At 40.9% G+C, this 22,490-nt stretch overlaps 1 protein-coding gene and 1 long non-coding RNA gene across 4 annotated transcripts in view; one reads left to right on the top strand and one right to left on the bottom strand.

Moving 5' to 3' along the window:
• Window positions 1-19,251, bottom strand: part of pvrl2l (PVR cell adhesion molecule related 2 like) — a 318,757-nt gene extending 299,506 nt beyond the window's left edge. For all 3 annotated transcript variants that reach the window (XM_028035766.1, XM_028035767.1, XM_028035765.1), the window contains exon 1: window positions 19,003-19,251. In XM_028035766.1, coding sequence (XP_027891567.1) covers window positions 19,003-19,090 — 88 coding nt within the window. In that variant the 5' untranslated portion in view covers window positions 19,091-19,251. The remainder of the gene's footprint in view (window positions 1-19,002) is intronic.
• Window positions 15,448-21,826, top strand: LOC114155735 (uncharacterized). Its single transcript, XR_003597820.1, has 2 exons — window positions 15,448-19,105; window positions 19,250-21,826. It is a non-coding gene; the product is annotated as an uncharacterized LOC114155735 (long non-coding RNA).
• The last annotated feature ends 664 nt before the right edge of the window (window positions 21,827-22,490 follow it).

The raw sequence follows: 22,490 nt of genomic DNA, 5'->3' as shown, positions 1-22,490 counted from the left end.
AGCTGGCTTTAGAAGGATGAGGTAGGGAGAGTCATGAAAACATTCACATCAATCTGTTGGACTCATTTTCCAGTCAGCTGGAATTACTTAACTCTGGACAACAACATGAAACAAACAGAACAAACTCGACATAAAACACATTTTCAAAAGACATAAAACGTGGATGAAGATTTAAGGGTGTAATTCTGAGCAAGACTTAGTGAATCATTTACCATCAATCAGTCTGTTGTTGGTTTTCTTTATTTCAGGGCGGTTTTAGTTTTCCATTCTTCATCCCTTCTGGACGGTTTCATGCTGACAACCACTGCTGGAAAAAAGTCATTTTCCAAACCATCTCATTAGCACGCTCCCCTTCAGCTTCTTTTATTCTGAAAAATGCCTAATTCAATTCCAAACCTATTTAACTTTTTACTTCAGACACACTTTGTACATTAGCTGTGAAACACCCAGAGGCTTACAGCTTAGACACCCACAGAGTCTGTGGAAAGCACACTGGGAAAAAGGGAAGATGCACATAAAAGAGCAGCACTCATCCTGTAAACACCCTTTTCTCTCCATCCAATCAGCTAACTGGGCCGCCAGTCAGCCCATCAGGACGTCCGCGCGGTTGGAAACGGGAACAGTCGAAACATTTCGCTCCATCCTCGGATGCATCCACAGGGATTAGGAAAATCATCCTCTCATTTCGAGAATCCCGCCGCCTGGAAATTGACTCGGGGGGATGAGAGGGTGGATGGGTCAGGGGCTTAGGTGCTCCAGTCGTTTTCTAGTTTCCATTTCAAACTTTTTTCTTAATGGAGTTTTTTGGAGGCAAGCACACACGCTGCAGGAGGGCAAAACTAAGCTGGAGTCGGTAAAATTCACCTTCTTAGGAACATAATAAGGAGTCCAACTCTGAATTACATCCCGTTACAAACTGTCCCCACCAGACAGTTTTTAAATGGTACTAGAATTTCTGAAATAGCTTTTTTTTACTTAGAAATAATATTATTTGACTAAATTTAACTATAATTAAATGGAGCTGGTTAAAGGGGAAAAAAGATTTGCGTGTAAATAAAACAAACAGAAAACATGATGGACTGGGTTTTTACTACAAACGAGAGTTCACTAAAGCAATCCTGTTATTGCATTTTAGGCAATAAAATGTTTATTTTATTATTCAAAAAATAAATTGGATTTTTTTTTTATTTGAATTTTTAGTTTTTTTATACTGCATTAAAAAGGCTTACATGGTGAAACTGATGAGCTTCAGAATTGTTTTATTATCCGATTATCCATTAGTTGCAGTTTTGTTGTATATTATACAGAAAAGGAATGTTGTAAACATTTTATGTCTGCCTGCCTGCCGAGCTGTTTTTCAATTATTGATTTTGCACTAATTTATACAATAGACTGATTATGCATTACTGATTCTTGTAAGAACTAAAGCTATGCCTTCAAAATGATTCTTCTGGATCAGAAGTAGTGAGACCTATTTCTAATAAAGAGTCTTATGCTGAGAGCAACCAGGAAGGTATGGAGCTCCAGCGGTGCCTATAGTTAAAGCTACAGGCTGTGAATGCAGAAAGACTGTTATTCATGGCGGGATCTGTATGTTTAGACCTAATGAAGCTGAATGTGAGCGGCAGTGTGGTCAGTTTCTGGAGGAAGAGTCTGTCTAAAATTCAGCTCTTTCTTCCTGGATCATGCACATTCATTTATAACCTTGGCTTGTTTGAAATAAAATCCTCTTTTTTTTTTTCAAGCTTGTCTGTGCCTCAGAGCTTTTGCTGGAACATTTCAGACATTTTCAACAGAAAAAAATGCTAGGTTATAATAATTTTCTCCACAACTCTTATTTACTGCAGAAACCCCTTCAGAGACCACTGAAAAGCTCGGTTTTTTAAACTGTATTATCCACAAGTATGCTCTGAATAAATTCAGTTTTATTTCACCCAATCAACTGACATTTCCCTCAGTTCCAAACATGCAAGTTCAACAAATTACTTGCAGAAAATGGCAAATTGTTACTTTCAAGCCTCAAATTACATGAAGAAAATAAACTCATTCACTCTTTTCAAACCGCCTGAACTCAGTGTTTTGATTTATGAGTTCAGAAATCAGCATTTGGTGAAAAAAAGGTTTGATTATTGCTTTTAGGTTTAGACGATTACAGCAGTTTAATATTTCACACACGGACAACTTTAAAAAATAACAGTCACCTTCTTTCAGCTAGCTGATCAGCAGTGTGCAGCAACAGGTGGATGAGGGGTCACTTTATGTTACTCTCTCTGGCATCTCACTAGAAGGAGTGTAGGAGGGTGGAAAGATAAAAAGATATGCAAAATGAAAAGTTAAAAAAATTAACTGAAAAAGGGAATTTAATTAAGATATTTAAATATCAATGGGAAAGAAATATATGAAGTAAGGTTGAAAGTTGCCTCAGTGTTGAAATCACAACTTTTTAAACGCTCAGCAGAGCCAGTGCCAGCAGCTGACTCAGTCCTATTATGGAAGTGTGAGGAAAAGATGGAGTGTGTGCCTGTTTTCAGTCCGTCACAGTGACTCACATCATCACCCATCACACAGTTTATGGTGACTGTAGCTCTGCAGCTAACAGAGGGCCCTTGTCATGGCCACTAAAAGCTTCAATCCAGACTCTGCTCTGACTTAAATCTAAACCCAACCCGAAGCCAATCTAAAGAAACTGCAGATTATGTGTCAGAAAGTGAAAACAGGCCGCCTTAAAAAATAAGACAGCTTTCCTTATGAACCTGAGGCAGCCATGCCAGTAAACAGACACATTAGAGCTGAATCTGAGTCCTTTGTTCTGGTAAAACGATGCCTGCTGGTCCTGCTTATTGTTTAGAAATGACTCATGATTACAGAACGGAGGCTCGTTCCAAGGATCCCCATCACTTTCCATCAAAAGCACAACAAACAGAGCTCTGCTTTGGTAACGTTTGCACAGACGCGTCGTGCAGTGAACCTTAAGATGTCGACGACGACACACAAGGATCAGAAGGATGACAGATGTTCGGCAGCAGGCTCGCTAATCTGTTTTGCACTTTCATTCCGCCTAATTGAGGGGGACTTGGACTGGATCATCCCTCAGAAAAAAAAGAAAAAAAGCAGAGATCCTCTTGGTTCTGACTGACAGGTAAGAAAGCGTTCCTGCCAAACGCAGTAGGGAGCAGAAATAATGAAAGGCAGCATGAGAGGAGAGCCCATGGGGCCCGCAGAGGAGCACCGGGCCATATCTCCAGTCACTCGACAACGATATATTATTAAAGAAGAAAATAGAAAACCCTGCCTTTGAATGAGCTCTGTAATTCTATCATGCAAATGAAAACGTTCATTGGTGCTTGGCAGAAGACAGGACGTCTGCTTCCGTCTGGAATATTGAACGTTTTAATGTCAAAAAGGAACGGCCACCTTTTGTGCTGAAGAAAACTCAATTTGGGCCTCGCAGGGGAAATCTGCAGGGTGAACGGTGTGAATAGAGCGGTGACCACCGGCTTCACATTACAGACAGTCTGGAGTTAAAGAAGAGCTCCTTCTTTATACTGGAGTTACGACAGAGGAGAGAGAGGAAGCTCGTTCTGCAGACTGAACGCCAAATCTCTTAATCAACACCTAAATTAGAGCAAGATGTGGAAGTAATTAATCAGGTGCAGCAGTAGCCACCAGGTATGAGGGTAGTGTGTGTGTGTGTGTGTGTGCGGGGTGGGGCTGGTTCAGCTGGATGTGAACTGAAGGGATAGAATGACCCACCATTTAGAAAAAAAATATAATGACAAAGTGGATATGAATTTATAACAGCAGCTCATATTGATCCCAGGGTCGTATTAAATTCCAGGTTTATCAGCAGCTGATGTGGCCTTGAGCAACTTCCCTGAAACGACAGGCTCACCGATCCTACAGCAAACCTCAGTAAACCTCAACAAACCTCATCAAACCTCAATAAACCTCATCAAATCTCAATAAACCTCAGCAAACCTCAATAAACCTCATCAAATCTCAATAAACCTCAGCAAACCTCAATAAACCTCATCAAATCTCAATAAACCTCAGCAAACCTCAATAAACCTCATCAAATCTCAATAAACCTCAGCAAACCTCAATAAACCTCAGCAAACCTCAATAAACCTGATGCTTCGTTTGGCTGTTCTTCATTGCAAAAGTATTCACACCCTCTAAACTATGAGATTTTGTCACATTAACACACAAGTCAATTAATTCTGATCATTAATCGGATTTTTTATAAATTGCACACTCTGCAGATGTTTCATTTAACTACTTTATTACAAATACGTAAAAAAAAAATCCAAACAAATAATTTGATTCCTTTTAGAATTAAGAAAATAAACAGCATTCCTTTAGTGAACACTTCATTTGTAGCAAAGGATGCATCTGCAGCTAAAAAATACTGTAATATGTGAAAAGTTTCTGCTCGACTTACCAAAACAGACTGGGCTGCCCTGTTTATTATTTTTTGTATTAATTGATTAATAAATGAATAAATAAAGTTTCTTGATCCAAAAGTTGAACAGAATCTGAACCTGGTGAAGATGAAACATGACACAGTTTTCAGTAGATTTACAGACAAGTTTTTTGATCTTATATGAAAAACGTAACAACAGTTTTGGCTTAATTACTGTTCTGAGTGTATTGTTCTTTCAGTAAATGGTCGTTTTTAAGTCTGTTTACTCCACTTGATTGCAAAATTATTTAATTATTTCAATAATTGACTCATAATTAAGCCGACTAACCCCCTCGGAAAAGGAGTATAAATATTAGTCTTTATTTTCTCCAGAGACATTTTATTAACAATTTTCTGTAGCCTTGAGCCAGATCTCTGAAACTGTAACACGGGGAGGATTGTAGATATTCTGAACCAAGTTTGCAGCAAAAAGTTCACACCATTTCTTCACACTCCAACGCGCACACACACATCACAAGACTTGTGAAGTCAAGTAGGCCAAATTAACTTCAACAGATCATCCCAGAACTTTTCCTTCTTGAACGCTACAGAAGGAAAAGCGGCTGTGTTCTCATTTCCCATGACTAATTCACAAGAGGAATCTGATGAGGCGTAATTAACTGAGATTTATGGCTTCTTGGATACTCTGACATCTTTTTCAAGCTTTATTTACCAAGTTTTGCTAAGTGACGTACCATCTATGTGGGTTCTCTGCAGCATAAGGAAAGAAGCAATAGGAGAAAATGAGAATTCAGTGGTAAAAATGGAAGGTAAAAAAGAGAAGGAAGTTTTATAAATTGTGCAATAATCAACCTTCACACTGCCCAGTCTTCTGTTGCAAACTCGATGCTGAACCACCAGCCTTATGTGGAACAGCTTGGAAGATAAAAGTTGCTAATTAATTATTATTTTCTGTAGATGATGAATAAAGAGCGATAAAAACACCAAAACTTGTTAAACAAACAAACACCAAACATCTTTGGAGGTCAGAGAGGATGAGGAGAAGTTCCTGAATCGCCTGGGAATCTTTTACTCTAATTTGCATTAAAACTTCTTGGTTAGGATGGAAAACCACTGTGGTTAAGCATTAAAATACAGCAGGAAAAAAAAAACATTTTCATGCAGAAAACTCCGCGGCCATTTTGCACATTTCCATTTCAATGCATCCTGCCATTCTGCTGTTGCCACCTCAGGAAACTCTGCGTGCCATAAAGTGACGCTTTGAGGATTCCCTGTGTTTGAAAAACAGATCAGAGAGAGGGGAGGGTCTCTGTGGCTGCAGAGAGAACTGCTTCACACTGCTGGGTGTGCTTTAGTCCTGCTGCAAGGCCATGTTTCCGTAATTCAATAAATAAGCAGCACCACTTGTAGAAAACCCTCCAACCTCTGAGAAACTAAGCCGAGCAATGATAGTCTGTTAGTCGGTGGCACCTGGGGGAATCCTCATGTTTTTAGAGTCAATTCTCCTCCATAACCAACACTGACTCCTGTTTGAGGTTTTTTTTTCCAGAGACTTGGGTGTCTGAGGTTTTCGCCAAGCAAAGCTTGTCTAAAAACTTCAAAAAGAAATCTGATCACATACCTAAACTTCTTCTACCGACGCATTTTGAAAGAAACAAATTTCAGTCAATACTCTACAAAAAGCTGGTGCTACTTATTGTGCTTCAGTTTGATCAGCTTCCTTCATGTTTCTATGATATCGTCGCCTCTCATTGCTCAACAACAGCAACTACTGTGTGACGTCAATGTTCTTCTGTTCGTGTGTCGCTTTGGGAATGCAACCGTTCACACAGATGTTCCACTGCGGTTCAGTTTAATTACTGGTATGAACACAAACAATGGATTGAAGCAGAAACATTGGATTTGAATGCAGTGAAAGCAGCTCAGGATACTTGAATTACTCAGAGAGTCGTCGTCGTTTGGATGATTTGAGTTTTTGAGCGGTACGGTGAATGAAAGAAGGTCAATGTTTGAATCATGCTCCAGGCCTTCCTCTGCTCAGTTTGCATCCTCTCTCTGCATGCAGTGGTTCTGTTCGGCACGGCTGTGTGAATGCACGGCCCTGTGATGCATGTTTGTATCTGGATCAAAGAAATACTGCAAACCAGAGCAGAAAAAGACATTTCAGCGAAGTGTTGTCACCAACAGGGCTGATATAGATCCGTACCACAAGTCTGGTGCCATTCCTTCAGTTTTCAGGTTGCTGTTCATAGAAAGTTCTCCCTTCAGCTGCAAGTGCTTCCACGTCTGCTAATGAAGGCTGACAGGAAGCCATGTCCCATTGTTAATATAAAAACATGGACTGCTTCCTGTCACTCACCTGCCAGCTGCAGAAGATGTGCGGGTCTGTGGCAGGAAATAACTCCTGAAACACGCAGCCTGACAAACTTAATTGTCACATCCATGTCTTGTTTTTTTTTCCCCTTTTCTTACATGCAGCTGCTTTGTTTGCCAGCACAACCATTCGCTGGCAGCCAGGTTTGAAATAACCGCAGCACGTTTATTGAAAAATGACAAAAAAATGATCTAATTAGTAGTGACATGCATGGCAGGATAAATGGGGGGGAAATGTGTTGGGAAATGGGCTGTAACTTTAAATGACACTGGTATTCTCTTTTAATGTGCGTGTGACTTGCATGGAAATGTGAAGAGCATTCAGTCAAATAGAGTTGTACATGCAAATGAGAAACAATGTTGTCAAAGTGGATCCACTTGATTAAGATTACTACCATCGACACACAAATACACACCACATACACACACCATGCAGGGCGATGCAGCCAATTTAAGGAATGATAAAGAAGCACAGGAAGCAGAGGGAGGTGAGGAAAGTGCCGGAAGCACAAATCCTCGTCCTTAGCGATGTTCTCCTTCAACATCTCATCAGCACACTCAGGATGTCTCCTCCTCTTGTGGCCGTTCACCTGCTGACCTCCACAACTTGTTTCCAAGCGTCTGCCAGCTGCAGGGAGCTGGACAGTCCAGCTATTTTAGGAGGCAGAGGAACAGATAAATCAATTCACTTCCTATGTTCCATTTGAATTACCTCAGAGGTGTTGAGTTTCATTTTTTTCCCCCTCTCTTTGAGTCGCTACTTTGTCTCACCAAGCGGTCAGGAACATTTGTTAAAAGGGTTGATATTTGGTCTGACCTTTTCATGCCTCGTTTCAACAATCTAAAGTCTACCTACGGCACAATCCAGAGCTTTTTCAGCCGCGGCATGGAGGAAATGTTTAATATTGCAACAGAATGTCTTACTGCACAGTTCAGCAACACTTGGACAACACAGACATTTCAGTGCATTCATGTTTAATTTGTCACATCTTCAGAGTATTTATACAAGGTGTTTAAAAGCCAGGTTATTGTATTTTCTTAGCATAAAACCAGGATCATTTCTCTACATTATCTGACCTTTAAAGTGACAAAATAATAAGATTCAAAAGCCAAAAGAGTACATTTGCTGAGGGGACAGAAATATTACCCTCTGATTTAATTCTACCTTCTAGTTTTCCTCCCATCACTTCGTCCCAAAAGTCAAACTGTCCTAGTCGGATTTTTCTGACATTTTCATAAGTGTATCTTCCAGTTCAAGACATTTCATATCCAAAAGATCTCAATTCACAAAAATGTCAGTAAATTTTTAAAATATCTTTGGAAATTGTTCTGTACCCTTTTCCAGACTGATACATTTGCATAACAACATCCTTTTTAACCTTTCTGCACTTGTTACTTATCCTTTGACTTATTCTTGCATTAAATCTTGTTTGGAAGAATTAAATTGCAACTTTTTCTACTTAAAACACTTTTTGTCCTCGTTTGAGTCTGGTCCCTCACATGCACACTGCAAAAACAGGACTTTTCTCCTATTTTGCCTTTTTATAAAAGGCAAAAAAATGGTTGAAAGATCTCACAAAACAATGCAAGAAAGTGCAATGCTGTGTCATCTATCCATCCATCCATCCATCCATCTATCTAATTATCTTCAGTCATTGAGGCAGCAGCTCACACAGAGAAGCCCAGACTTCTGTCTCTCCAGCCACTTTTTTTCCCATGTAGTTGAAGCTCTTTGTCAGACGGCTGAAACTAAAAACAGTGAGTTTTGTCTCTGACAGAAAGCCGACAATAAAAACAGATTCTATTTTTCTGTATCCAAGCATTGAACTAAGTTCTGGCATCGCAGGGAGAAAATGAAATTGTGGGAACCATCTGAACTAAATCTGACAGAATTACTCACCTGAAGAATGCTGTGGATGTGGTGAAGGTGACTAAAGATATGGCATCCAGACCAGTAAAAACTGACATCGCACTAATATAAATATATATACATGTATATATATATATATTTTTTTTTTTTTTTACATATTTTAACAAGAGCTTGTAGACCTTATTGTAGAGGCATCAGTACATTCACCATAGGACCATCCAGACCTCTGGGAGCTGAAAACATGATCCAACCAGAAACAGAGACAGTCCTGCAGACGACAGGACAGCTTAGAGGAAATCTGGATGAGTTCCTGAAGGATGTTTTGTCTCCTCCAGTCAGAGGATGACGGTTCAAACATTCAGCAGTATCGTCACTTTTCAGGGACAGCTGACAATGGCCGACCTTTCTAGCGCTCCGACTTGAGCCAGGACAGGAAACTCACTTTCAAGATCATGTAGACTTCTTGGATCCGAACTTCCTCAGCCAGGAAAGACGTTTCACTTCGAGTGTGATTCCCTCTAATCACAATAATGTGCTACACAATGGCTTCATGCAGTTATTAGGAAAAGTTTGTGTGTTTGACAGCAAAGGCAACAAACTGAAGGGAAAACTGCAGACTGAGTAGAACCAGTTACTTCTGCAGGAATCATGTGACCAATTTATATTTCATAAATTGTAACATGCATCATAGACTCATGATTTATGCAAGACTGACATGTGTAGAGCTTCCATAATTCAGATGGTATACAACCCTGAGCTCTGTACTGCACCACCAGCAACTTTACTCGACTTTAAGTAGCTTAGATTTTTGTGTTTTAATGCAAAATATGGAAATACAACCAATACTCTGCCAAAGTATTTGCACATGTTCAGCTTTTTAATATTTATTCCCATTACAACCAAGAGCTCCGCATATTTTATTGGGGTTTTATGAGGCAGACCAATAAAAAGTAGTGCACATCTAAAGGTAAATGAAATCTGTTTTTATTTTTAATGAATACAATTTTGAAAAGAATAGCATGCCTTAATATTTAGTCATTCTGTCCTATTAAAACTGAAGTCCTGTTTTCTGTGTTTCTCCCAGATGTGAACGTCTAGAGGAGAGCATTTCTGTCCAGCTACGTTTGTAAAGTAGTTTAAGGTCAGTCTGATTCAGTAAAAATACAATCAATATTCAGGCCTTGCAACTAAATTCTCAAACTGTTTTTGGTCTGAATTTTAATTGCACCATTCTGGCACATAAATATGTTTTCCACTGGTTTCTGTTGTCCTGCTGGACACGACCACAGCATTTCTCCCAGGATCGATCTGCACTTATCAACATACTTCATGTCCCAAACCTTTAAAAGGTATCATGCCTAGAGTTTGTTCCTGCTGCTACCACCATGTGTCAGAGAGGTGCAGCGTTAGTTTTTCTAAAACCGCATTATTTTGTATTTAGGCCAAATAAAAGCTGAATTTTGACATCATTTGAGAACCATTTTTCACATGTTATCCATGTTTCCTACATGGCTTGTGGTAAAACAATCATTTTCTTCTCGTCAGTTTCTCATCAAGCCCAGATTTGTGGAAAGCAAGACTAAAAGCCGGCAACAGATTCAGCTACCTGAGCCGTTTATCACCGCATCTCCTCCAGAGTCACCAGGAGGCTTTAGGTCATTTCCATTCAAGTCTGAAAGTCATGTCTTCATATGTTTGCAGTTCTGCTAATAATAATAATAAGAAGAAGAAGAAGAAGAGCATCAAAGAAAAGGGGATATGAATAAATATGCAGAACACTTTCTGAATTATGCTTTGTGACAGTAAAATGTAAAAAAACTGTGCAGTAATAAGGTTTGTATTAATGTGAGTTTCTGAACAAATAGCGGATAAAAAAAATAGACCAAGATCTACATTTTAATATTCCTTTTGAAGTGGTTTTGCTCTAATCACACTCCTGAAATGTTTAATTGCAATAATGTCTGCTAATTCTATTCCACCTACTCTGATATTTCATCCCAACATACCGCTGATTACAAACAAATGTTACGGGGGTGAGAAAGAAATCTGCTTTCTGCATGAGTAATGTCAGCTCTACTGGGTCCCATCATTGACATTTTAAATTGCCGTCTCTCATTAGCGTTTCCACATCATCCAGGATGTTTCCTTTATACCTCCGTTTAGCTGCCGTGTAAATTCCAAGTTGTAAATCTGCAAACGCGGATCAGTTTGGGCTCCCGCGGTTCCCAGTTTAAGCGTCCCTCTTCCCGTCTCTCTGCAGGAGGAAGCCCTGCCTAAAGGCTTTATAATGATGCAAGTGAGGCAAACAAATGTTACTGCGCTTATTAAATCGCCCACATGGGTACAACAGGAAATGTCACAGAGTCACATCGCAGCCTGATCCACTGCTGCACTCCCACACAGAGGGTTCAAGCCATTTCCATTTTGTCACCAGCAAACTATCTGGTAAGGAAGCGGCGGCTGAAACGGGAGGAGGACGACTCCACTCCCAGAGCAGACAGAGCAGAGATGCTTGTCTAAACAGTTTCACACTTTCTGAATCCCTTCCTTTTCCAAACAATGAGGGCTGGAGGAGCCGGGAGCAGCAGAGAGAGAGGCAGGGAGGAGGGGAAAGGGGGCGGCTGGCACCCCTTTTAATTCCACCAAAAGCTGAGCCAACAAAAGGGCCTCCACTCGGGAGCTGGGATGGAGCCGCAGCCAGCCCGGCTGGCTCGGAGCGGGTCGTGAGCAGAAGAATGAGAGAGAGAAAGGAAGGGAGAGAATGAGAGAGAGCGAGTGAGAGGGGAGGAATAAAGGAAAGAGAAAATGAATAGAATGAGCCGGGTTTGAAAGCCTGGAAAGCCCCCGCTGGAAGTTGTGTGTTTTTTCCCACCCGGCATGGAGGCAAAAGTAAAAACCAGAGAGAGGAAGCAGCATTGATTGAGAACGCAGGAGAGGTTGGGTGTTTTTCAAACGTCTAACGATGTTCATGATGCAGAGAGACGACTAAAACCCCCGAGAGCAAAACGCAGAAGCTTTCCTCTGGCCATCCGCGGATCAGCTCCTTTGTGATTCATGGCTCCGCTCCTGTTGCTCCGCTCAGTAATCCCTCGTCCCTCTGACACCTGTTTGCCCAGGAATCACAAAGAGGGGCCAAGGTGTTAGCCATGATATGGTTTATTTCCAAAGAGCCTGATGTGGAATTTGCTTACGATCCCGATCCTTCAAAAAGAAAGAACTAAAGAAGGAGGAAAGGAAAATTTGCTGACTCGTACTCTGACTTGCGGCGGGTGAAGTGATGGATTAAAAGCTGCTCTGTGGGCATTCAGCAAGCTGCAGCCGCACAGAACACAAAATCCTCACCCTGATTCCACCAAACCAATCGGAAACAAACAAAACTCTAAAGGCACGCGTTGGTGCAACAGAGGAATCAGGAGAGATGCACCCTGCAGACGCTGAATCTCTGACCACCAGTAAACAACGATCTGAGGGGCCAAATCCAGGAAATACGAGTGAAACTAGGCATCCTCACTGAAGATGAAACTTTCTGCTGCACATAGAATGAAGTCTCTCTTTTAATGTCTCCACTTAATTTGGACTCACAGAGAGGATAAAAACAAAGGACAGGTTAGTTACATTGTAATGATCATCCCAGGTTGGCGGTTTGGGATGTTTGACTGTTTACAATTTTTCAGACTTTCAAACAAACTTGCTATTATGCATTTTGTTTTTATTTTGACACTTTGCCGCTGTGTTGCTTTTTTAGTCACAAAAACATGTAAAATGACTCAAGTGTGCAAAAAAAAAATATATATCCAACAAGTCATTCCGGTTTACTTCTCAAAGTTGCTACAAGAATCACAATTAGATACGTATGAACATTAACTCAACCCAATAAAGATGATAATGTTTGCAAATTGGCAGAGAAAAGGCTATAATTAAGAAAAAAAGTAATTTTAATAAATAGTAATAACTGTAACGGTTCCTGTTAAGGGAAGTTCATCCTTGAGCCGCAACAGACTGATCGTCAAGGCGATGATGAGTCAGAGAAAAGAGCCTAAATAAAGACGTGGAGAGAATCACAGGAAGCATGGAGTCTATATCAACCATCAGGGTTGATGCAGAGCCAATCAGACATCTCCTCTAAAGAACAACACACACTCCAACAGTGTGTGAGGGACAAAATAAGTCATTTCTAAATATAAAGAAAGCACAGATCAGTTACCAGTCCAGCTTTCAAACTATTATTTGGTTCCTACTGTAGAAATTCTTTTAATAAGATGCTTTAGAAAGTTCTGGAGAGATGAGAATGTTGCTATGAATGGTCATCAGATTGCTTTTCACGTGCAAACAAGACATATCTAACTCTGGAAATATTTCACTTTTTGAGTGATTGTGTGGAAACTTATTAAAGTACTTATTATCCAATCTACACAAAAGGCTGCAAGCTGGTTGGCCAGCTGTTTCAGTCCCTAAAAGCATTTCTGTCAACGAAAAGCTGTTAGATTTTAACTCAACATTACTGTACCGCAAGAATCTCACATCAGCCACCACCGATTCTTAAAGACGCTCACCCCAGAGGGACAGACACAAAATCCATAAAATATGGAGAAATGAACCATAGAAATCTGAAGGAAATTTTAAACTTCCCGGTGTTTTTCATGTATTTTCTATTTTATGTCAACGTATTAAATTTATCATTTTTATATAGTACATTTATATAAAAGAATGTACAGAAAATGTCACTTTTGGTTTCACAGAAATGTGAATAAATTAAACATGATTAACGTAAATCATGGTAAAAATCCATTTTAGAGTTGATGGAAATGTTTGTAAAAAAATTTTTCAATGGAAATTTTTCATACAGTATCCCTCTCTGCACTTCTCAGTTCACACAATTAAAAGCTTAACGGTGAGAATGTGTTGCTGACGCGATTACATCCCAGGCAACCTGCCATCACTGCATCACACCCTGGAGCCGCGAAGGAGGCCCTCCCTCACACAAGTCGACCTTTACGGTTTCCTCGCAACCTTGGAGGCCCAGAAGCGTCACAGCGGCAGGTTGACAACCACACCCCATGCCGCCCGCCTCGGTTCTGTCCAAAAGCAGACGGCCAGGAGGCGTCCAAGTCCCAGCGTGAAGGACTTTCTGAAAGAGGTTAGGGACAGAGGAGTCAGTGAGCTGCAGGACGGAGCAGCTGAAAGTTTCATGCATGGTTGAGGAATCCAACAACTCCAAGTGTTACGTTGGAAATTTGAAGCTTCTTTACATGTTCAGACATTTTAATACAGTTTGGAATTTAAATTATTTATCAAGAAAAACAAATGAAAACAAAAATACACCCATCTCCAAAACATTTCTCACATCAAAACCTTCCAACTTCCACAGAATCCCGCTTAAACTTCAGGGCTGTGAATACCAGAGCTAAATGGCCTTTCATCAGTTTTTTTTAGTGATAGATTCTTTGGATAGCAATATTTCAGCCTGTAGGTTTTCCTCTAAGAGCTAATCAGCGAAACCATTATGCAGCAAAGAGCGATCCGCAGCCAACAGTCGGCCGCAACCGACAGACGCGTCTCCCAAAGCAGAGCTTGGTTATGAATTTTAATTAACGCAATAAAAAGGTCTGTATTTTCATTCACTTTGTTGTCAATCCATCTCATCTTCTGGAAATGGCCCAAGGAGTGAAGCTGATGACTGTTTTGAGATTTTTCTCTCCTCTTGAGGAAGAACATTGGATGTGATTTTACATGTTTTTGTAGAAAGATGGAAAAAAAACGACTTTCCAGGGATTTTCAAAAGTAATTTTTTTACAAGTCTTAGACAGGTTCCAGGTCTCCAATAGCTGAAATAAAAAATCTCTCATCAGATTCATGATCTCCATATCTGCTGACACAGACGTTTGGTGTATGTTAGAAATTCAAATCAGAAGACCAGAGGAAAGTCTTAGACATCTGCTGGAAGAATGTTCTTATTCAATACTTCTCAAACACTTTGGCATTTTACAGAACTGCTTCAGATCATTCTAAATAACCAATGAGATATATAAAAAAATATCTGTATATATATATATATGGAGGAGCCGGGAGCAGCTCTGTTATCTATAGTAAATACGGTTTATCGTCTTCATACCAATGTGACTCAAACAATTTTCATGATTATTAGGAAAGAATTAAATAAATCTACACTGAGAAGCTTTTAGTTGGATAAAACAAGAAAACATGCTAAATTACCAAATACAGCTAAATAATAGTGATCATTTGTATTTCAATTTCAATTCAAATTTCTAGTTCAATGTGGAATAAATTACAAAAAAGTGGAAAAGTCCAAAGCTTTTTCACAACCACAAAATCCAACATGGCTGCATATAATATAAAACTCAATGACAGCCACAATAAAAATAAAAAAAAGTTTATTTTTGCCTTTCCCAGCCCTGTTTAGTGAAGCCATGACAGTTTGGAATGAAATGGAGAAATATATTTCTATTAGCTTGTGTTAACTTTCACTTCTGATTACCTGAAATAAAGATAAATTCAAACCTGAAAACTTGAGTCAGAGTCCAAGTTTGAGTCCTGGAAGAACAAGTGCAAGTCAAGTCTGATCTCGGTTGAGCAACTTAAGCACAAATGGTTTAGATCATAACTGCTTCAGCTGAGGGAAGATGCACATTATTATATTGACACCATCAGAGTTCACTTACATTTACAGTAACCATCAATTAAGTAGGTTTGTATTTTCAAAGCGCCTTTCACAGACAAAGTGCAGCTCAACAGAAGTCATATTTATGTTGTTCATCTTGTGAAAACAAGCATTAAGTCGTAGGAATCCCAAGTCGTCATTAACAGAAAGAAAAAAATGAAAATGCCAAAGCAGAGAAGCTCCAGATCAAGTCTTCAAATGCAGGGAAAACCAGGATGGACCACTGGAATGCACATACATGCATGAATATGCAAAACAACAACACGGTGCAATGCAAAGCAGACCATGAGTCATTAATGACTCTCAATAATCAGGCCGCGGCGCTGCAAGGGCGATAATCATCGGCCGCCCGCTCTCCAAGTGATAAGCTAATCAGTCGTTCGTCTCCAGCGAGCCGACAAGGGGACTCATCATGGCTGACATTTCAGAGCAGGATGGAGCCCAAAGAGCCCAGCCTCAGAGGAGAGGGGCACCTGAAGTGACTTAATTATCACTGCTGCAGAAGGAGATCCACTCAACCCTGTTTTACACTTTTTTTAACTCAAGGTTAACCTGGTTCTTCCAACATTATGGCTTCTCTGCTGCATTTAGCGCCTGTTTCAGGGAGCGAGTGAAAACAGGAGACTGAACGGTTTCAGTTTTATTTGTATCCTTCAGGTGTTTCGAAACAAAGAGTATCAGAGGTGTGATCACACAAACATAAACCCTTAGCATTTCTGCTGTATCTAATCACATCATCACCATGTCAGTCACAGATCTGTTGGGAAAAGGCAGAAAGAGAAAATTCTGCTGAAAGTTGCTTCAGATGCCAGGAAAAACCAACGTTTGCATTCACCTGCATCTCCTCCGGCTGTGGTGGGTGAAATGAGCGCCGAGGATTTCTCCTCCTCCAACAAGACAGTTGTGTTGCTGCACGCTCAAATTAAATCATAACCTGTGGGGATGCTGTCACAATAATCTGACAGCTCTCAGACAACCGGATGTAGCCAGCGTCTCAGCCGAGCGGCTGTCATCCTTCCACCAACCTGTGCAGCCCAGCCTGCAGCAGCATCACAGCCCTCATGCTTCACACAAACATGAGGAGGAAGGCTGGGTTCACAGCGAGGTCCCCATCAAGGTCAAACCTTCACCCGGGAAAGAGAAGCGTTGGTCGCCGCTCCTCATGCGACAGATGCCGCTGCTGAACGCAGCGCGGCTCCCAGCCGCTTTGATCTCTGAGGCGCGCCTCGGCGGAGCGACAGCGTGAGAGATGACACGGCTCCAATATGACCCATCTTCTGTTTCCTCTGTGACAATTCGAGGACAGCTCCGACAGACGATACGAGTTAAACCCAGGTGGAAGCAACAGTCGGGGCAGATTTCTGCTGACAGTGAACAGGAAAACAGATTTTTATGCCAATATGTTCAGCATGACTGGCTGCAGCCGTCTGCAGGAAGCGGAGGAAACACTGAAAACCTGACGAGTTTCAGCCGAGATGCATTGATTAGACTTTAATAGGGAAAAACTGTTTTCTGCTTTTACTTTGAAGGGAGAAAACACAAGCAGGCTTTTGTTTAAGCCGTTTGGATTCAATAACTGACCATGAAGGGAAACTGAACTGCAGGGACTTTGATAAGCTGCACTTTGAAATCCAACATTAAATAAATACAAACAAGATTTTCCCAGTTATGCATCAGTGGAGATGTCCAACTGTTATGATTTTACATTTGACTCAACAAGTAACACTTTGTTGATAAGTCAAATGTCTGATTTTGATTCCTATCTGATTGGCTCATTACCAAGTTTCAGCAACAACAGTGGCATGTTATTGTACAGAAGTCTGGATGGGGCTGAACTATTGCAGAAAAACATTTTAGGAAGACAAAGAGGCTTCATACTGGTGGATAAATTTACTGCTTCTCAGTAAAAATGTGATTTTTTTTACTGCAGTAGCATAATGTCAGACTGAAATATTTCAGAAAATTCAACCTTAACTTTCAGTTTTTACTGTTTTTTTTCCCCACTGAACTGAGTCAGAAATGGAATAATATTGGCTTTATGACGGCTGAAGGATTTCTGTTGATTCTAACATGTTTCAGATCAATGCTGACAGACTCGGCTTGTTTCAGTTTCAAATGAGCAGCTGCTGATCTCTGGCTAACCTGCTGCCTTGCAGTTCGAAGGTCTTGGGTTCAAATCCCCACCTGGCTTCTTTCCAGGTACTCCGGCTTCTTCACAAAGTCCAAAAGCACAACTGTGAGGTAAATTGGTCTCTCAAGATTGCATTTAGGAGTGTGTGTGTGTGTGTGTGTGTGTGTGTGTGTGTGTGTGTGAGGGGGGGGGTGTATGTGTGTGTTTGTTGCTCTAATGGACAAGCGACCGGTCCATATTGGACCACGCCTCTCCTCCGATCAATGATGCAGATAAGCACCAAACGTTCCCAGGACCCTGAGAGGATAAGCAGATGATGGATGATCTCTCAGGCCCACAGCATCACAGATCCTCCACCGTACTTAGAGGACACGTGGTTCTTTATTAAAATGTAATATTTATCTTTGCGAGACTTCCAAACAACCTAGACCAGTACAAGGCATCGGCTTTGGGGTTTTTTTAAACCTTCCTTACCAGCGTTCTCTCATGTTTCCCATTTTTATTGGTGATCAAGCAAAAAACAGGAAGTCATGGAGAACTGACCAGACGTTTGACTCTGAACATGTTTTAAATGAACCTAAGTTGATCATTCTGTGCAGAATCAACAGTTTCTGAGTTTCTCGCTGTGAGATTTTCCATCACTATAAAAGTTTGATTAATTTTAAGGCTTTTCGTCACCAGGAGGGCAGCAAATTTGCCTGGATCTGAAATACTGTGCATGATTTTAAATGGTTCAGATATCATGTAATCACACCGAAAATTACTGGTCATTACTGATGTATTAACACGCCACAGGATTCATTTATAACGTTTCTTTGACTCTTTTTGGCGCGTAGCAGCAGAACGGCAGATAATCGATCATTATTGGTGCAGCTGCGAAACATCTGTTGGTCAACAGGAAAACCAAAGTGATCCACTTCACTTCTCCTATTTTACTGAACGACTCATGGTGCCGATAAGGAACATTTTGTATGAGCCACCTATGCCATTTGTATCCAAGTATGACCTGCATTTTCTTTAATTAACCATTTCATTATTAAGGCGGGATTTCTATAGAGAAGCCAGTAGAAGCGCAGCTCCCCATCATCACCCTGTTGCTCCGATTTTCATCATTGTTCTAACGGGGAGTAATCAGCTGCTGTCCCGTTTGACCGCACACGCGTCTCCCTCTGCAGGTAAACACAGACTGCAGGTCAGCCGTGCATGAAGGGGTTTGTAGAGGCTCAGAGAGGATTAGGTTTCCTGAGCAGTCACCTACCGACGGAAGCAGCCAGGAATTAGGACAAAAACCACGCCACGCCTCGCATGTCAAGACCCCAGCTGAAACTCAGCTGCGATCTGGTGGAGGGAGAGCGGGATCAGAAACTTTTACAGTCAGACATCAGCCAGAGACGTGACTGTGAGCATGAGCGGGGAATGCGCGGCTGGAAAGTCCGGCGATCAGCCGTGATCCAGAGCGCGCGGCGCAGGAGGACTAAGCCTCCGCTGGTACCCAGCTCGGCTCGGTTCGGCTCGGTTCTGCTTACCTTGAGCAGCCAGAATGATCACCGCTGCCACCATCCAGGCGTTCCGCCCCGGAGAGCGCGGGCAGCGCGCTGCGTAATCTCTCGCCATTCTTCTGCACTGGAGGTAAATATCCAGAACACCGAGGTGTGCCGAGACCGGACTCCGAGTTATTCCTCCGGCAGCCCGCTCACAAACTTGCAACTCAGTTCAGATCGCCTGCTTTCAAACCAGGCAACTTCTCTCTCTCCTCCTCCTTTCCTCCCGCAGCTCAGCGCGTCCTCCTCCTGATTCCGGACCGAGCGCAGATCCTCTGAGTCTTAATGACGGGCAGGAGCGCGACCCCTCCCCCGTGTGGCCCGGCCGCAGTGCGCACAGGTAGCCCGCGGCGGGTGCGAGTCTGGCGGATAGCGTTGAGAGCAGCAGGCGGAGAACAAAGTGTGGACGGAGTGTGAGAGAGTCGCAGGAGCTCCGTGGGTTTGATGCGCAGAGCTGAGTGGGGAACATCCGAGTGATGTCAGCAGAGCGTCACCAAGAGGACTTCAGCCGAAAAGCGGAGGAGAGGAGAGGAGAGGAGAGGAGAGGAGAGGAGAGGAGAGGAGAGGAGAGGAGAGGAGAGGAGAGGAGAGGAGAGGAGAGGCTAGGCTGCGGGAACATGTCTCCTGTTCAGGTGGAGATTCTCATCATCACTGAGAAAATGTTTGGCTGATTAACCGCAGACGTAATGATTTATTAAACTAAACAGAAATCTAGAACAGATGCCAGTTGAACTATTTTCTTCTCAACCCTCCTTTGTTTTTTAGTCCTACTTAGTTTTAATTTCGAGACAAATTGTAATTTTACAGACTCGGTTTTGATCCTCCATACAAACAAAATTATCACAAAAATAATGCACAAGTGCCCCGTTTAAAAATACAACATGGATATATTTTATGTTTTAATTATAGTTGAAGAGAAAATAAAACTGGCAGGACAGACCAAATAAAACTGGAATCACTGGTGCGTGTCCAGGTCTTTCTGGTCAAACTGGAGCCGACATGGCTGAAAGGTTTAAGCTCATAAACCTAATTTATTAATCCCTTTTACTGTGAAACTAAACAGTGTTCCTATTAAAAATGGTTTTGCTTGTAAAAGTTTTGAGGTTGGTGCAATTTTGTATATTTAAAAGGGATTTTTGGGGGGGGCAAAAACAGACAAAATATTAATCTGCGGTAGAATTCCCTCATCCCTCCATTTTCTGCTCGGGGTCACCCGTTGACCCCGAGTCCCTGGACATGGAGCACATGCTTTAACATTTTCTACTATCTGAAGAGTTTACAGTTGGTGCCATGTTTCCTTATGTTGCATGAGCCTCAGGATATGGAGGAGAGGATGAAGGACTTATTATACCTGATGAAGATCAGGGGAACATTTTACCAGCATTTGTTTCCAGGTTGAATAAAGGTCAAAGTATCAATTATTCATTTATCTTATCTTCATCTTGAGAGAAAACAGTAAAACTGTTTAAATCAACACAAGTTTTCCATTCCTCTATCAGATCAGGAAATAAGTCGTTTAAAGCTTCCTGGAGTCTTTTTATTACTTCCACCATTAGTCATTTTATATATTTTCATTTTAAATTACTAATAGAGGTCCAATAAAGCTGTTGTATTTGGTCACCAAATGTTCTCCAGAAAACAAATCCATGAATTTCAGAAATGATCTTCCATGCAGAACTCAAATGAAAAGCCATGAATCTAAAGACAGGGTGGCTTCTAAAAGCTACATTAAGATTCAATATTATCATCGTACATTAAAGGGTTTTCTGAACTTTGATCCTCCTGTTAAAGTTCATGCAGTTTGCAGGTTTATCAGTAACAAAATACTGACAGTCTGGGATTCTGATTTTTCTTGGTTTATTTCAAAATAAAACATTTTAGGGATAAAAATGCTGGTTTTAATAACCTCTCATTATGTTCTCAGACTACTGCCAGGCTTCCCAGGAAGTAGCTTCTACTTTATTTTTGACCACCAAAGATCAACGTGATCGCTTAAATTTTTTATCATTGCACATAATTGTGCTCTTCCAGTTCTCTAAGATGAAGTAAACATCCCTCTTATCCCTGCTTGAGCATTCGTAGAATCGCTGAAAAGTTTCCTAAAAAGATGCTTTGATGTTTGTGGAAACCTTGGCAAAGGAAATCTAAGCAGAGATAAACCCGTCCGCCCTCAGAAGAAGACAATGGGCGGGTTAAAAATAGGCTTATGGGATAAAAATGAACTAATTAGTCATAAATTCAAAAGAGTATAATCCAGCACAAATCCAATGAAATGGGATGGATAAATTATTTTTCTTTAAATGTCAGGAGACGATAGAAATATACTTAGTTCTGTTTATTTTTACAGCCTCAGCAGACATTTGAAAAGCCCGTTATAAAGCCTCATCTCATATTTAAGAGATTATTTCATATTTAGTCTTCAAAGATGCTAATGATCCTTCTGAGAAGATCTCAGGCTCTTGTCCCAGCACAGCTTTGTTCCTGTGGTACCAACGCAAAGTTAAATCTGCAGAAAAGAAAAGTAAATCTAAAAGCATTCAGTAGAGCACTGAATGTCTGGAGGTGGAGAAAAATGTGATTTTCATGTTTTTAAAAAGGAGCAAAAGAGAAAATGAGGTAAATACACAAGTCCTGTTTGCAGTAAGTAATACTTGCATTTATTATTTGGTGAAAAACTTAAACGCAGATCACATTAAATCTACAACCAGCAAAACTTTAAGTACAATTCAGAGAATTTCTCCATTCAAACTGATGAAGTTTGAACAATTCTGCAAAAAAGAATGAACAAAAGGAAGTAGAAATATACCCACAACAGATTTAATTAACTTGGCCAGTCGGAATACAGGTGCACACATAAAATCTCATTAACTTTATAATTTTCTGTTTGTAACATGACAAATTGTGATAATGTTCAAGTAATATGAATGTTTTAGCAAGAAAACAACATTTAACAATCAAATTAAGTCACATTCTTCAACATCTGTCATCCTTTATGTCGGATTGTTTGGTGGATTTTTAGTGAAATAAAACCTGAACATTGTCACACTGGAAGCCAATTCCTGTGGTTGTTGGTTAAATATTCTGGTTCTGTTTTCGTTGCTGCTACATCAGGTAACACAAATCTTCAGTTTTTTTGAAATCATAAATGATCCCTGGATGCACATTGTGACTCCTGATGATGATTCTGGCATGGAAGTGGGAACAGTTGGAGAAGGAACAGCTGTCAGAGCATGTGGGGGCAGCGGAGGGTCTCAGAGTCTCTAGATGGATGGGGCCTTTTGTTCAGAGACGTTTTTTTAAAGACGGAAACGTTCCAAACACACAGAAGTTGGAAATAAACAAACTGAAATCCTCCTGCTGTTTACGACGATAAGAGAACGTCTTTGAAGACGGCTGAGGCACTTTTTACGTTCGTCTTTAAATAAGTTGAAGGAGATTAACTGAGAATCCTATTTTGTTCACAAATTGTGGAG

The sequence above is a fragment of the Xiphophorus couchianus genome, chromosome 13 (genome assembly GCF_001444195.1).
Source record: "Xiphophorus couchianus chromosome 13, X_couchianus-1.0, whole genome shotgun sequence".
Classification (NCBI taxonomy): Eukaryota; Metazoa; Chordata; class Actinopteri; order Cyprinodontiformes; family Poeciliidae; genus Xiphophorus; species Xiphophorus couchianus.
Note: the sequence above shows the minus strand (reverse complement) of the source record. Positions and strands in the feature narration are given on the sequence as shown.